Source organism: Stegodyphus dumicola, chromosome 7, assembly GCF_044657685.1.
Source record: "Stegodyphus dumicola isolate Sdum_Otavi_A_Nest chromosome 7, ASM4465768v1".
NCBI lineage: Eukaryota > Metazoa > Arthropoda > Arachnida > Araneae > Eresidae > Stegodyphus > Stegodyphus dumicola.
This window is the reverse complement of record NC_140774.1, coordinates 104,856,145-104,869,970: the sequence shown is the minus strand read 5'-3', so window position 1 is coordinate 104,869,970 and position 13,826 is coordinate 104,856,145. Positions and strand designations below refer to the sequence as shown.

Genomic DNA, 13,826 nt, shown 5'->3' with positions numbered 1-13,826 from the left:
GCTCAAAATGTGACAGATACCACATTTCCTTGCGTATTTTTCGCCTTCCAGTAAACCCCACTCTCTAGCTGCTTACCGTTAGGTTCTAAACATTTCTAAAATATTCGCTTTCTCCTTCCTCAATGCATTCCAAAATTTCCCGTCCTAAATGCGCTCAGAAATTTTCCTGTTCCCCCAGTGCGTTAAGAAAAATGAAGTCCCGTAAGTTTTGAAATGGATTCTTACACGTAGTGATTGTTTTTGTCTTGCTAACAAAGAAAAGTCCTCGCAAACTATCTGCGAAGGTCACGCCGAACGTTTCCCTTCTAACTGTTACGGTAGCCTATTACAAATATATACACCTTACAGCAAAGCAAACACAACCCGACATTCAAACTACGATTTCGCTGAATCAGCTGAGTATTCACCTTTAATTACATGAATGATTTGAGACCTTAGGATTAGCAGAGACACCATAAGAACGGGCGAGATTCAGTTTACCCAGGAAGCAGAAATGAAGCTATCTTATCAGATATTGTTTTGCTCGTACTACTATGTATTCCTATTGGAATATAGTTTCTTTCAAAGAAATGATATTGTGATATTAAGAATACCTCCACGGGTATGCCCCCACGGGTATGCCCCGTGGAGGTATTCTTAAGGGAAATTGGCTTCCTTTCCGTATAGTGCCTAAGGGCGGATCACGTAACAAGTAAAGAGAGATTTAAATTATACAGCTATGCTCTCTGCCTTACAAACAGAAGCGGATATTAAGAAATGAAATCAAAATGGAAAAACTTCTTCAATCAAATATTAAAAATCAGATTGCTTACATTTTGAACCAAGTCTTGGGAAGACGTAGATGGTGCAACGGAATGTTGCTCAACAAGAACTCGAAAATTATTTGATTTTATCCGAAAATTATGCATATCTGACGAAAAGGTTAAGAAGGCTTTGTAAGATTTCCTCCATTTTCATTTAAATTAATTTACTTAAATTCTTAGATTTTTTTAAAATTAAATTAAATTTATTTTTAAATTTCAATTACTTCGGTGCCTACATATTTTCTCATCGGGAATTTAAAGTTAATGAAGTCTCCCCAAATTTGCGAAAATCAAAAAGTTTGTGAAACTCGAAAGTTTGTGAGAAGAAAACTCTTTACTTAGTTACATATCAACAAATACAAGTTACAATTTAAAAGCAATGCTTAAATAAACGGGAATTTGCACTAGTTATGCCGGCAGAAGTTTGGTAGCAAGAGATCTTCATTCAGTTAGATAAGCAACAGATAAAGTGGCTTATAAAGGATTAATTGGCGCTACTTGAAACCGAAAGGAAACTCTTACGAGTGTTTTTAGACCAAAGTCCCCATCCTCCCGAAGATATCTTCAAGGGACTTTGGTTTTGACGGAGTTGCTCATCCATTACTGGAGTTAAATCCCAATATTTGGAGGAAGATATTCTTTTCTCAAAATAGAAAGCGGAAAATATTTTAAGTACTGTATCTTCTTCAGTTTTTACATAGCTTATAGAAAATGCTCACAGTTTTTCAATGTAGGGCTTAATTCTGGATGTAGTTACGAATTCAGGATAGATCGGGAAAATATTGAATGTCTGATAACCCTGTTCATGTATTAAGGAAGACGGTTAAGTTACTTGATTGAGGCAAAGTAAATCAAGGGATAACTGCCTATGGCAAGGGATGTTTTCGTAGAGGACGTTTCAGGAGAAACTCTCTCCTATCAGCTTTACACATGAAGAAAATTCTGAAAACTTTCTTTCAGCCACCCTTTCGCCGGAGTTCGAACCCGGGTTGAACTTCCAGTTATCACTGTGTTTAGCGCCCAGCCGTTGACGGGTGCAAAAGAAAAGAATATATTAGACGTGTAATATCTTCAGCGAAATCTTCCTGTCACCATGTGACCACATTCAAAACTGAACTTAAGAATCTGTCTCTTGCGATACATACAAGTAGCCTAATTCCCTAACGCAGGATGAAGAAAAGCTTGAAAATGGTATGCTTAGTAAAATCAAAATTCTGAAAAATCTTAAAGTTTCTATTTATAACACTGCTTTTTGGGCGTATACGGACAATGCCATTCTTCAATAATGAAGGTTAACGTTACCCATTTCACAATTATTAACCCATTTAAAAATTCGTCATGGTATCAGAACTTAATCACAGATAAAGCTATGCGAAGTAAGAGTTTCGATTGATGGGTGAAAACAGATCACAACTTTTGTTAATTACTTCACGAAGTCGAGCGTGACTTCTTTTTGATGCATTGCACTCACCTTGAACCCGAAGGTGTCTCTGACCTCTCACAGCGCAGACAACTTGCTTAAAGCCGTTCAACTAAATCAAGAACGTTGGCGCCAGATATTTAAATATGATATTGCTGAGGTCTAGTTCTTGCCCAGAAAATTCTTATTTCCTCTCGGAATACGCAGTTGATGTCAAAATTTCCCCAAATTCTTCACTTAAAAATAACTAACATTTAAGCGAGCAGAATTTAAAAAGTTAATTCAAATTTAATTTAATGTGTAATGGCCATTTTTGGTAAAAATAATAAAGTTAAAATTAATATATAATAAAATTGAAAAAAGAAATTTTAAAATTTTAAAATTAAAAAAAGAATTAAAGCGAAATGAATACACAGAAACAAGTCTCAAATTTTAAAATTTTATTTTTAGTGTCCCATTTTACTATTGTTACTTTACAATTGTTAATGATACATCATATCATTTAGCATAGTTAATAGCTTATTACATTATTTAGTTTGTTTTTTCAGTACTTTTATTTCGAAGTGCAATTTTCCAATGGCTGTCATTCAATTGATAGGCATGGTGACAGGCATTTTGGACTCATTCGGTTGACCGACATTTTGTTTAGCGATTTATGAGTGCAAATCTGAAAAGGAACCTAAGAGTTTTGATGCATGAAAGGTGCAAATAATTCTCATTTAAATTTTATACACGATGATACATTTTGCTTGGATAATGACTATGCAAATGAAACAATGTACAGAATCAAATGAATTTTAAATTTGTTAACTAGTCTAGTTACGAAATGTAAAGTAGAACTAATACAAATATCAGGGTTAATGGAAGTCACAGCTTCTACAGGTGTTCAAAAAATTCGTAAAATTGAATTGTCTTCACGTGCACAATTAATGCCGCTATACCGCTATTTACTAGACTGCAAGTGTGAAGGAATTCTATCCGTCCCTCCTCATATAGTGTTATTAAAATGTTAAAGTTGATAAAGAATGAAATTCTTTCATTCCGCATCTGAGGTTCCTTTAATTTTAATAACCAGTTATCTTATGTTTTATATCTGCACTGTCAATTCTCTCTTTCCTTTTTTCCAGCTATAATGCAAATTAATTCGGGTGTATTTAAATCAGGTTTTGAGACTGTTAATTCAGAGGATGTTCTGCTTCTTGAGGCTACATTGCTAGGTTTGCTGCTTTAGATAAGAGTTCCTGTTTTCGGTTTTGCATTATAATTGCTGATAGCTGAAACTCACGCTAGAGAAATTCTGAGCCAGTTTTAAATAGTTTCTATGTATTCTTTAGTTATTAGTTCAATTTAAATATAACTTTACATTTGACATACTGCTTTTAAGTTTTTTCCCATAAATGCTGGTGGAGTTGTAAGCACTAAAAGTGCTTTTTGTTTGTCTCATTTAGATATAAATAAAGGGTCTTTTACACCGTTCTCAAGTTTCTGTTGTACTTTAGACTTAGCTATAAGTCGCTTAAGGTCTATATATATTTAACATTGATACGCCAGAAAGACTTTAAACACAAAAAACAAAAACACACACAAAAAAATAAAAACCGAGCAATTTTCGATCAGATGAAAAGACTGATATGGTTCGAGGGGGAGGAGCCACATAAGCTCAAGTAAAACATTTTCTTACCTAAGTAGCCCCTAAAACTAAACACGTAAAAAAACGTAATACCGTATTATCTTATTTACCTATGTTGCATCATTAAGAAACAATTCATGTTTTTATTTATTTCTCTTATTTTGGGCAAAGCAAAAAGCATAACTAGTTTTTGTTGAGCTAGTATCACATAGTAAACAAGGAACACTAAGACTACATAAAACACTCATTTGCTTTTCCGTTAATATGTTTAGAGGCTGCGTAATTACTGAATATTGAAGCCAATCCACGTCCTTAATATTTATCTAAATGCATTTAATAGCTACCTTACTTTATTTTGTATTATCATTTTACAATGATTAAAATAATAGCAAAAGCCAGAATGGATTTATTTAATAATAAACTTATTTCTCTTGTTCTGCAAAGAGGATGAAGCAATGCAGATAACCGGAGTTTCAGATACCTGGGATCCTGATACTTTGGAATTCTGCTGTCGCTGCAATTTGCAGTCCGAAAACTTAAAAAAGAGTAATAGCATAAAACTGATTATCCAAGTTACAGGTCATATTTCAGCTTTATGGTAAATAAATAACTACCTGATCTAGTTACTAACCGCTTTCTCATTTCATAGGAATTCATCCAGTTAATAGATAACTGGTAATAATTATACAATGTAGTCAAATGCATATCTGCTAGTAGTGTAGATTACATATGTTTCTCAAAATTGTAATTAATCCCCCAAATTGTGGAAACTATGTATGCTTGACCAAGATCGGGTTATTCTGATGAAAATGTTTACTGAAAAGCAAGAAGGAAAATTAAACATCTAATATCTGGAAATTAGTAAAATTTAATGCTACATATAGCAGTTAAAAGAACTTAAAATTATATTGCTGATTATTAAAAGTCACCATTTAAATAATATCTTTCATAAAGATGTAATAGTCGATTTACCTGAAAAAATACATTATTAAAAAATTAGAGAAAGGACTGAACATAAGTTTAAAATTCTATTAAGTTTTGAGCGCTCCTTTAATTTTTTACTAATTTCTAGATTTTTAATGTTTAAATTTTTTTCAGTAAACATTTATTAATTAATATAAAAATGCGAAGCGATATTATTATCATGCGATGACTTCAGATGTTTCTATTTTTTACCTCGACTATTTGTACAGCGATGCTCTTGCATGTTTTTTCTGCCTACCAAGATGTTTTTTTTCACAGTGTTCTAGAAATTCGATATTTTCTCCTTGCAGTCTTTTCTTCCACAATATTTATTACAACGAAATTTCCTTTGGTATTGTTTTCTTTAGTAATGTATTTTTTGTGTGCTGTTTTTGCACTATTTACCTGTTACTAGAAATGGGTAAAACCGCGCTTGTGGGATTGAATGAGAACGATTTGCTCACTGAAATGAATGAGTTCATTTTATGACTCACCACTCACTAACATTAGTCTTGATCAAATAATACGTAACAATAAGAACTCGGGAAAAAAATATTCGCGAGTATTACTGATTTCCCTTGCACATGTTCTAATGTTGCTGTATTTTCCAATGATTTCATTAAACTGATTTCGGAATCGATTAATAGAGATCTTGGAAACGTCAGAAGATTAATCAGAGAGCGTATGTAATAATATACAAAAACCAAAATTTGCTAATATTGATTATTTTCGTTGTACTCGTATCTGTTACTATATTTCTCCAATAATTTCTTTGAACTGATAGCCGGCTGGCTTAACAGAGACCTCGGTTTAGAGAGGCTCGGTTTATAGAGGTTAACCGGGCTATATTGTATTTCTTTGGAATTTTCCGTGTTTGCGTTGCCTATTAAAAATTATTTATTACGTTTGAAAGCATAAAATTAGCAAAATTCCTGGAAGATTAATATTGTTCTTAACATCAGCCAAATGCATATATTTTCCTAGGCATACTTTATTTAAATTATATCTTTTACTTGATTTTCTGGTGGAAATGAAATATTAAAAAAAATACTGAACTAAAATTTGATGCTTATTATTTTTATTTGGAGGAGGTAAATTTACTAGGCAATATAGATGAAGTTTTCCAAGGCAATGAATTAGTTAGCGGTTTCTAACTCTTCTGGCGATATTTGTGATACTAATAACCTACAAAACGATATTTTCTTAAAACCGCCAACTGATAAGCTTTAGCTTACTCATAATTATTTCAAATGCAGCCTTCTAAATGACTTTTTTATAATCGTAATCGATATAATTGATATCTACTGTTAGTCGACCGACTTCTCTGTTGTTTTGCACTTACTGAGTTTCTAGGAATTAAAACGAAAAATGAGTCATCACCTCGATATTTGAAGGCACCCCGACGACGTGGCGTCCGTAATTGCTGTAGGCCTAATTTAGTGTCGTGTATTGTTGCTAACATTAAGATATAGCTTCTAAATATAATATGGAAAGGAAGCATTAACAGTAGAGAATAAAATTATTTATAAAGCACTTGAAAGTACCGTCATCTCTCTGAAGGCACAGCACTTCCGACCACTTTAGATATCTCCATGAGAAATAAAAGTATTTACGGAATGGATTACGTCATGGGAAGGTAAAATTATACAGCTGAACCTCAATAGTAAGTCACTTTCAAGGATGATTAAAAAGTGACGTATATGGATGGATGATTTCTAGAGAGGAAAAACTAAACTGATTTTTAGAATTTTTTTACGAAATTTTTAATTTAGGAAAAAAAACAATGATATTTTAGTTAGTTGTGCCTCATTTTAAAATTTATTTAAAATAGATATTGATCAGATTTTGATTACATGCAGAATCAAAAATCAAAATGTTTCATCCATTTAAGTTCGATGTGAAGATTCTCTTCGTCTTTTACCATTTTACCCAGAATTGAAGATGTCACACTTAGAAACAAAATCAGATTTTAATGTGTCCTAGTTAAAATCTTCAGAAATATCTTAGCTTTTTCGTCTAATGTCTCTGGTGTTATCTTTTCCTTAGATATATTCTAGGATTACACATGATCTAATAATGTCTTATAACCCTTAAAGACATGGAGCGAGTTATCGCTACGTCTGAGAACAACGACAAAGTTTTGAGAAAGTTCTAATAACCTTTTTATTTGAATAGAACTTGGAAGAGAAGTGAACGCTCTTGTGATTATTTAACCACAACTCATAGTGATGCAAATAAATAGCACAATAGAATTTAAATTAAGCATTGAACAGTAGTCAAAGCCTACACAAATAAATACTACCTTAGAAACTGGCTCAATAACTCTGGCGGCGTCAGATGAAAAGCGTCGGCACGAGACCGCAAAGCAGAATAGATATAATTGTTAGAGCTGACAGGAACTAACCACGTAGCGTGCATACGATGGCAGAAACACTCTCTCTCAAAACCAAAAATCTCAGTTTAAATACTCACAATTAATTTGCATTTAAGTGAAGAAGACGTAAAGGAGAAATTACAGTAAAGACCGAAATTATAGTAACTGGTTAATTAACATAAGGTACGCTGCAATATTTTTTAATGGTTTTGATCTTATTAAAGAATTCTTTATAGGAATAGATAACATATAATCGCTTAAAATATGAATTAGAATCAATTCTTTCTTAGAGCATTTTCGAGCTAAAGAAAAAAGTAAAATCAGTAAATTATTTTCAAATTTTCAAAAGTAATTTGGAACAACATAATTATTTGAAAACTAATATCATTTATTATAATTAAAGCAGAAAAAGTTGTAATAATTTTGGATGTTCAGAATTAAATGAAATACAAAATTCTAAAAATACGCAAAACATAGAAAAACAGAACTATCTTTCAATTTTTAAAATACGACCCTTACATTACGTCCTACCCTTATCCAACTTAAGGTCACTGAAAAGTACGACTTTCAATCGGTTCGATCCCAAATGAATGGGATTGTTGTGTGATTGGTCTTCGTGCTTTCCGCGGGTTTAAAGTTAATATAAGCTGGTTTTACCTAGAATGGCCTTCACGAAAACATCCCTACTCTTAGGCAGATCGCCCTCGTTTACTTTATCATAGTCAAATAAACAAACTTAGCCTAACTTTCACATTAGAATGGTTTAAAGTACTAATTAGATTGCATGTGGAAAAAGAAATTAAAGAAATTCAGATTATGACGTTGAACTAGGATTATTTAGATTAGGCAAACAAGTACTATATACCTAAGGATAAGAAAGCCTTCACGGATGATGTTCTGAGGTAAATTAGGTTGTATCGACGTTAGACACGAGGAAAACCACGAAAACTCTCATGTAGCCAAGCTGTTCGCTGGGGTTGAACCGTGAGCTTCGGGAATTTTGTTCTGCAGATGGCCGAGTTTGAACCCACAAATCCACCAGTGGCCGATACGGAGGAGTTAGATTATTGCCTTATCTTGTCTTAATCAAAACCTGTGGCACTGACAGGCTTTTGAAACAAACTTATTTCACCAAAAAGGGAATTATGAAAGTGACCATTCAAGCATACATTTAATTTACAAAATTAAATTTGTAAATTAAATTTAGGAAATAGTAAAGGATAAAAGAGTAAAATTTGTTAAAAAGCAACTGAATATTTTCGAGCTTCGGTTGTCACATAATAAACGTGTAATAATATATTACTTAGATAATGTATTAAAATTACAAGTATTTAACTGTTTTGCATAACAACAAATAATTGAATGAAAGTAAACAATATATAAATAGGTTACATACTGTAAAAGCAAGTAAAATTAATGATGCTGTAAAATGCTAAATTTAGTTATATATCATTGCCTAAATCAATACTCGCAAATAGCAGTAAACTGATATTATATTTCTTTATCTGGTAATTATTCCTTTCTGCATGCTATTAATCCGAAAAAGGTAGTAACGTTTGCAGGAAAAAAATCCTTAAGCATACTTCAAATAGAATAAAGACACATTACATAATTCGTTAATCTAATAATTACTGCTTTCAACATTTCTAAGCATTTAATACATCAGAACTTTTCTTTCAAAGGAAAGAATCATTTAAACAAGTTTGAGCCAATTAGGATCCAGTTTGAGCATCACAGCAGTTTCTATTTTGGCATCAAATTGTTGTGTTCACTCTTACTCCCGACTTAAAGAGATTTTGATACAATTAATCATTATACACAGATACAGTGCTAAAGCAATAAACCTTTGAATAAAGATTAATTAGCATAATGCAAAGAAGTATATATTTGTATAAGAAAAAATAGATTTCTTAGAATTATAAAAATAGTTCTAACTCTTTTATTTCTTAGGATTTAATTTGATTATAATAATTTTAACTTTTCGACTAATTCTATTATAGCGTTTTTATACGATACATTAAATCACGTTTTATAAACGTTTTAAAAATAAAATTTATAAATTGAAATCATACAATTATAAGTTATTATTATTTACAAATATTTTATTTATTTTATTTACAAATATGTTAATTAAATTTTATTATTATTATAAATTATAAATTATTATTATTTACAAATTTACAAATTTATAAATTTGTAAATTCATAAATTTAATTTCAGTACAAATTATTTATAACTTGAATTCGAAAAATATAAATGGGATTATTGTTGCCCTCAACTAGTGAAATATTAATGAATAAAAAATATCACAAATACGGATAAAACTGGCATATATGTTCTTAATATACTGGCATATATGTTCATAATCAACTACTATTTCTCTATTCTTTGAAGAAGCAATTATATTCATGAGTTAATTAAATATCCTTTTCGGCCTCAAAGATTATTAGAGCAAAATACTTTATAAAATTCATATAATCTCTCTCTTTTTAGTACAGTTAGAAGAGAAACTTTATATTACACACTTTATATTATTTATAAAACTTTTAACAAACTTATTGTAACGCACGTACATGAAGTACTCATTGAATAAAATTTTATAATTAACATTTAATATGCAACATTTGTTGATCCTATTACGAGTAGAAATGTGTTACGGGGATACCTATAAATATTTAACCGTCTTTCTCAAAATAATGACCTTGACTATTTATAACACATTTAAATTATCAAGAAAAATGGCTCGAAAACTTTTAAATACAAGCAATTTAAGATTTTAATTAAATATATATTTTTAGAAGAAAATTAATTTTGTGGTCTCAGATATTCGAGCCCATTTAAAATGTCAGACGTTTCATCTAGCTAGAAATGGAATATAATTCGTACTAAGGGGCAATATATAAGAAAAGGAAAAAAACTTTGTATCAGAAAATTTCTATAATCCTTTTATCATGGATCATCATTTTGATGAAGAGATTTTCAGTGCCAAAATTGAGCTTTAGCATCACGGAAAAAGGCAGAATTACTGTAGATCTCGTTTTACCTGTCATAAGTATTAAACTTTAAACCACAGATTGCATGAATACTTTTTTCCCTTCAACCACAGCTGTTCCTAACGTTTTCAAAATTAAAAAATAAGTATAATTGTACTTGCTTACTATAAATATTATATATACTTAATTAATATTACACTTGCTCGTCCTATAACCGCGAATACTGAAAATCGAAATATGTGTAACATTCCCCTCCCCAATCAAGTAATGCTGATCTTAGCTTATCAAGTATTAAAAGAAATGTATTTGTGTGGGTTTGTAAACACAAATACATATCTTATATACATACATATTAGTTTATTACTTTGCAGTTCTAACGCAAGTCATAGGCTTTTTAATTTAATTACTTTATTTTGAATTTATGTGTATGTATAATTATTTAACATAAATTTGGAATTAAATATGAAAATAAGGACATTCGAAACTAAAAACAAGCCCTAAAGCAGCTAAGATTGAATAAATAATTTAATTAAGGAAATAAATCACAACTCAACAGGGCACAAAAAGTACATAAATAAATAAATAAATAAATTTAAATGTATTATTAAAAATTCAAGATTATGGAAGTGCTAAGCAAAACAAATTAATTAAAGAACGAAAGTTTGTGAAAGTAAGCCTCAGGCTAAAAGTAGAGAAATGAATGACGGCAAAATTCTGCAGAGTATATATATATATATATATACACTTTTCAGATATGATGATATGAATCTGTGTGTATGGATAATGAAAGAAACTGACTATTCTCGAAATAAATGATTTTAGAGCAGAAAAGTAAAATTTTAATTCTAATTAGAAGTAAATAAATTTGTTTTATTTAACACAGACTTTGATATTGCGGAGGATGCACTCTGATAAGGCTTCCTTATCTTAAAATTTTGATGATCATTATTTCCCTCTAATAAATTAATGAAGGAGAAATAAAGAGTTAGTATACTAATTATAGTGTATTTAAAGAAGAATTTCATTTCTGTTGTTTTTACCTTAGAGCTTTGATGATATTAATTTCACTGTAAATAAACTATCTGAAGGAGGCGTTAAGAATTAGTATACTACTTGCATTATTTTTAAAGAAAGTTTTAATTTTTGAATTTTTTCCTTTAGCCTTTTTTTTAGAGTGAAACTTTTATTTAGCGCAGATCCTCTTTTGAAGAAGACAGTTAAAGCAATGAGCACTTTGATTATAAATAAATGGTTTAACTTGCTAACAAAAAAGTATATAATACAATCATGTAGATACCAAATGATCCTTCAGAGTAAAGGCGATTTTTAAAATTGTGTACATAACAACTGAAATAATTTTCAAAAGGAAAGAAAAATTATTTATTTTTCAATTTATAATAATGATGAAGAACAAAGTAAAACAACCTCATTTATTAACATTCAAAACTCATGTTTAAATTTTATAAACGATCATTATTTATTGCTATAAAAATCTCCCACAGTGAAAAACAGTGAGCTACACACAGAAATAAATAAATTAACAAAATATAAATGTATGTACAGAAATATTTTATAATTTTTTAAAATGGCATTTCATTACCTCATATTATAATGGTCATATTATTGCATGCCTCCTTGCAGTTGTAATAATTTTGCTTAAGGAAAAATTAAAGGACTTACCTCTCGAATCTCATTTTAGAGATATGGTGAAGGGGAGATTCTTCTGATGAGAATAAAAAATGGAAGTTCCTCTATTGCTGTGGTTACGTTTTTTTTTTAAATCTTTCACGTCACATAATAGTTGATAAATTTGATTCAAAACTGACGGTTCTGGACGGACAGCACACCTTTAAATGCTTATGATGCGAAAGAATGACAAGTGCATTGATGGAAGTACTAAAAGAAATATAATATTAAAAGTGTGATCTTGCTGTTATGGCGCAAGTATTATTTTGAGTAATCGTCACAATTCTTCTCATTATATGAAATGCAGAAATTTATGTGCACGAAATTCTTGAAAAATATGGAACATATGTAATTACAGAGATAATCTTAATAAGAAAAAAAAATATTCTTGAATAAAATTTCACACAAATAAAATCCGTGTTCTTCACGAAAGTCATAAAGGAAAGGGAATACTTTTTTTTTAATTTTCGTTCGATATCACATTCGAAAATTTTCTTTTTCGGGTAAAGCAGTATGAGGGTGTTACACTTCTGGGAAGCGAAAACTTAGTCCGTCTTACCGCGCGTCTTGTAAAACACACGCGCGCGCTAAGGTAGAATAAAGAGAGAAGGAGTGTCAGTCCTGGGACCCTAAGAGTAGGGGTAGGGTGAGAGGAAGATTCTGCATCGTGGTTGGACAGAGAAGTTTTCTCTCCGCTTTGAGAAATCAACTTGGATCAGATTACTACTTCATTCATGAGTTTTTAACAAGTGGTGCTCGGAAAGGGCAGAAGTGCATCCAGAGGGGAGGGGGGATGTAAATTGTTCGCTGAATGTAGTGCGTTAAGGATGTTAACCTTTTCAACAGGTCTCATGCTTTTTTTCTTAGTGTAATTGCTATTCCAAATGAGAAATACGAGCTTTACTTTTTGTACTGAAAAGAAATAATTCGCTTTTAAAGTTACTTTAAAATTTTAACCCTTTGCGGCATAGTGTGTCCGGTCTGGACACACCTAAAAATTTCCTTCTGTACGCACAAAAAAATTGAATGAAAAAGGATTTATAAGTTACTATAGGTTACACTGAACCTTCTTTATTTATAGCAGATGGCAGCTGAACACAAACCAGTCCATATATTTTAGCCATGTTTAGATTTTTTAAGACCCTCATTTTTCAAAGATTCTTCCAGATTTTTTTAGGATGTAAAAGCAATTGTTTGAAAAGAAATTTCTACGTTATGTTTTTAGCTGCATGCTAATCTCCTTATTCTATATTATTTTCAAATTTTTACCTTGAAATCTTGCCTAAAATCAAACGGCTAACCCTAGGTGTGCCCAGACCGGGCTCACCGATAATCTAGGACAATTGAGAGTCTGTAGTCTTTGTTTCTCCGCATCTCATCGGTCGGTTCATTCACAACAATGCTCGTTTCAGCACTCTTTTCGAAGCTCTATTCAATCAGTGTGCCCACTTTGGGCACACCCACAGAATTAAAAGATAAGTGATATCTTCACAAAATTTTACTTGTGTACTCCTCTAGGCCTAATTAGACTGTCTACTTTTTTTTTTTTTTTTTTTTTTAATAAAAACTCCAACTTTTAAAGGTAGCGTGCCGGAAAGGTTAAATCTATTTTCATAGAAAGAGAACACGCTCAGTTTTAAATATCTTATAAAGGGAAATAAATGAATGAGTTTATATATGTATACGTAGTGGCGTAGCTACAGCTTCTTCCGCAAGGGACGGTGCCTGAATTCACTGTTTCTTTTGAAATACAGACAAATAGCTAAATATCAAAATGATATAATCAGAAATAAATTAAAACTCCATGCTTATATCAGAGAAAAACTTTGATTCCGACTTCCATGATTGCTTGTATTTTATTAGGTGACATTGTAGAGGTCTATGCAGTTGCTCCAGTTGCTATATGTACACTGCATAGAAAGATTTCTGAAATGCAGAAAAAAGTTTGAAGTTTAAA

The 13,826-nt window shown here is 31.0% G+C and overlaps 1 protein-coding gene across 2 annotated transcripts in view; it reads right to left on the bottom strand.

The window, feature by feature from the left end:
* LOC118195415 (uncharacterized) overlaps nt 1–12,470 on the bottom strand; it is a 432,135-nt gene extending 419,665 nt beyond the window's left edge. For both annotated transcript variants that reach the window (XM_085820678.1, XM_085820679.1), the window contains exon 1: nt 11,864–12,470. In XM_085820678.1, coding sequence (XP_085676804.1) covers nt 11,864–11,877 — 14 coding nt within the window. In that variant the 5' untranslated portion in view covers nt 11,878–12,470. The remainder of the gene's footprint in view (nt 1–11,863) is intronic.
* Between the last annotated feature and the right edge of the window lie 1,356 nt (nt 12,471–13,826).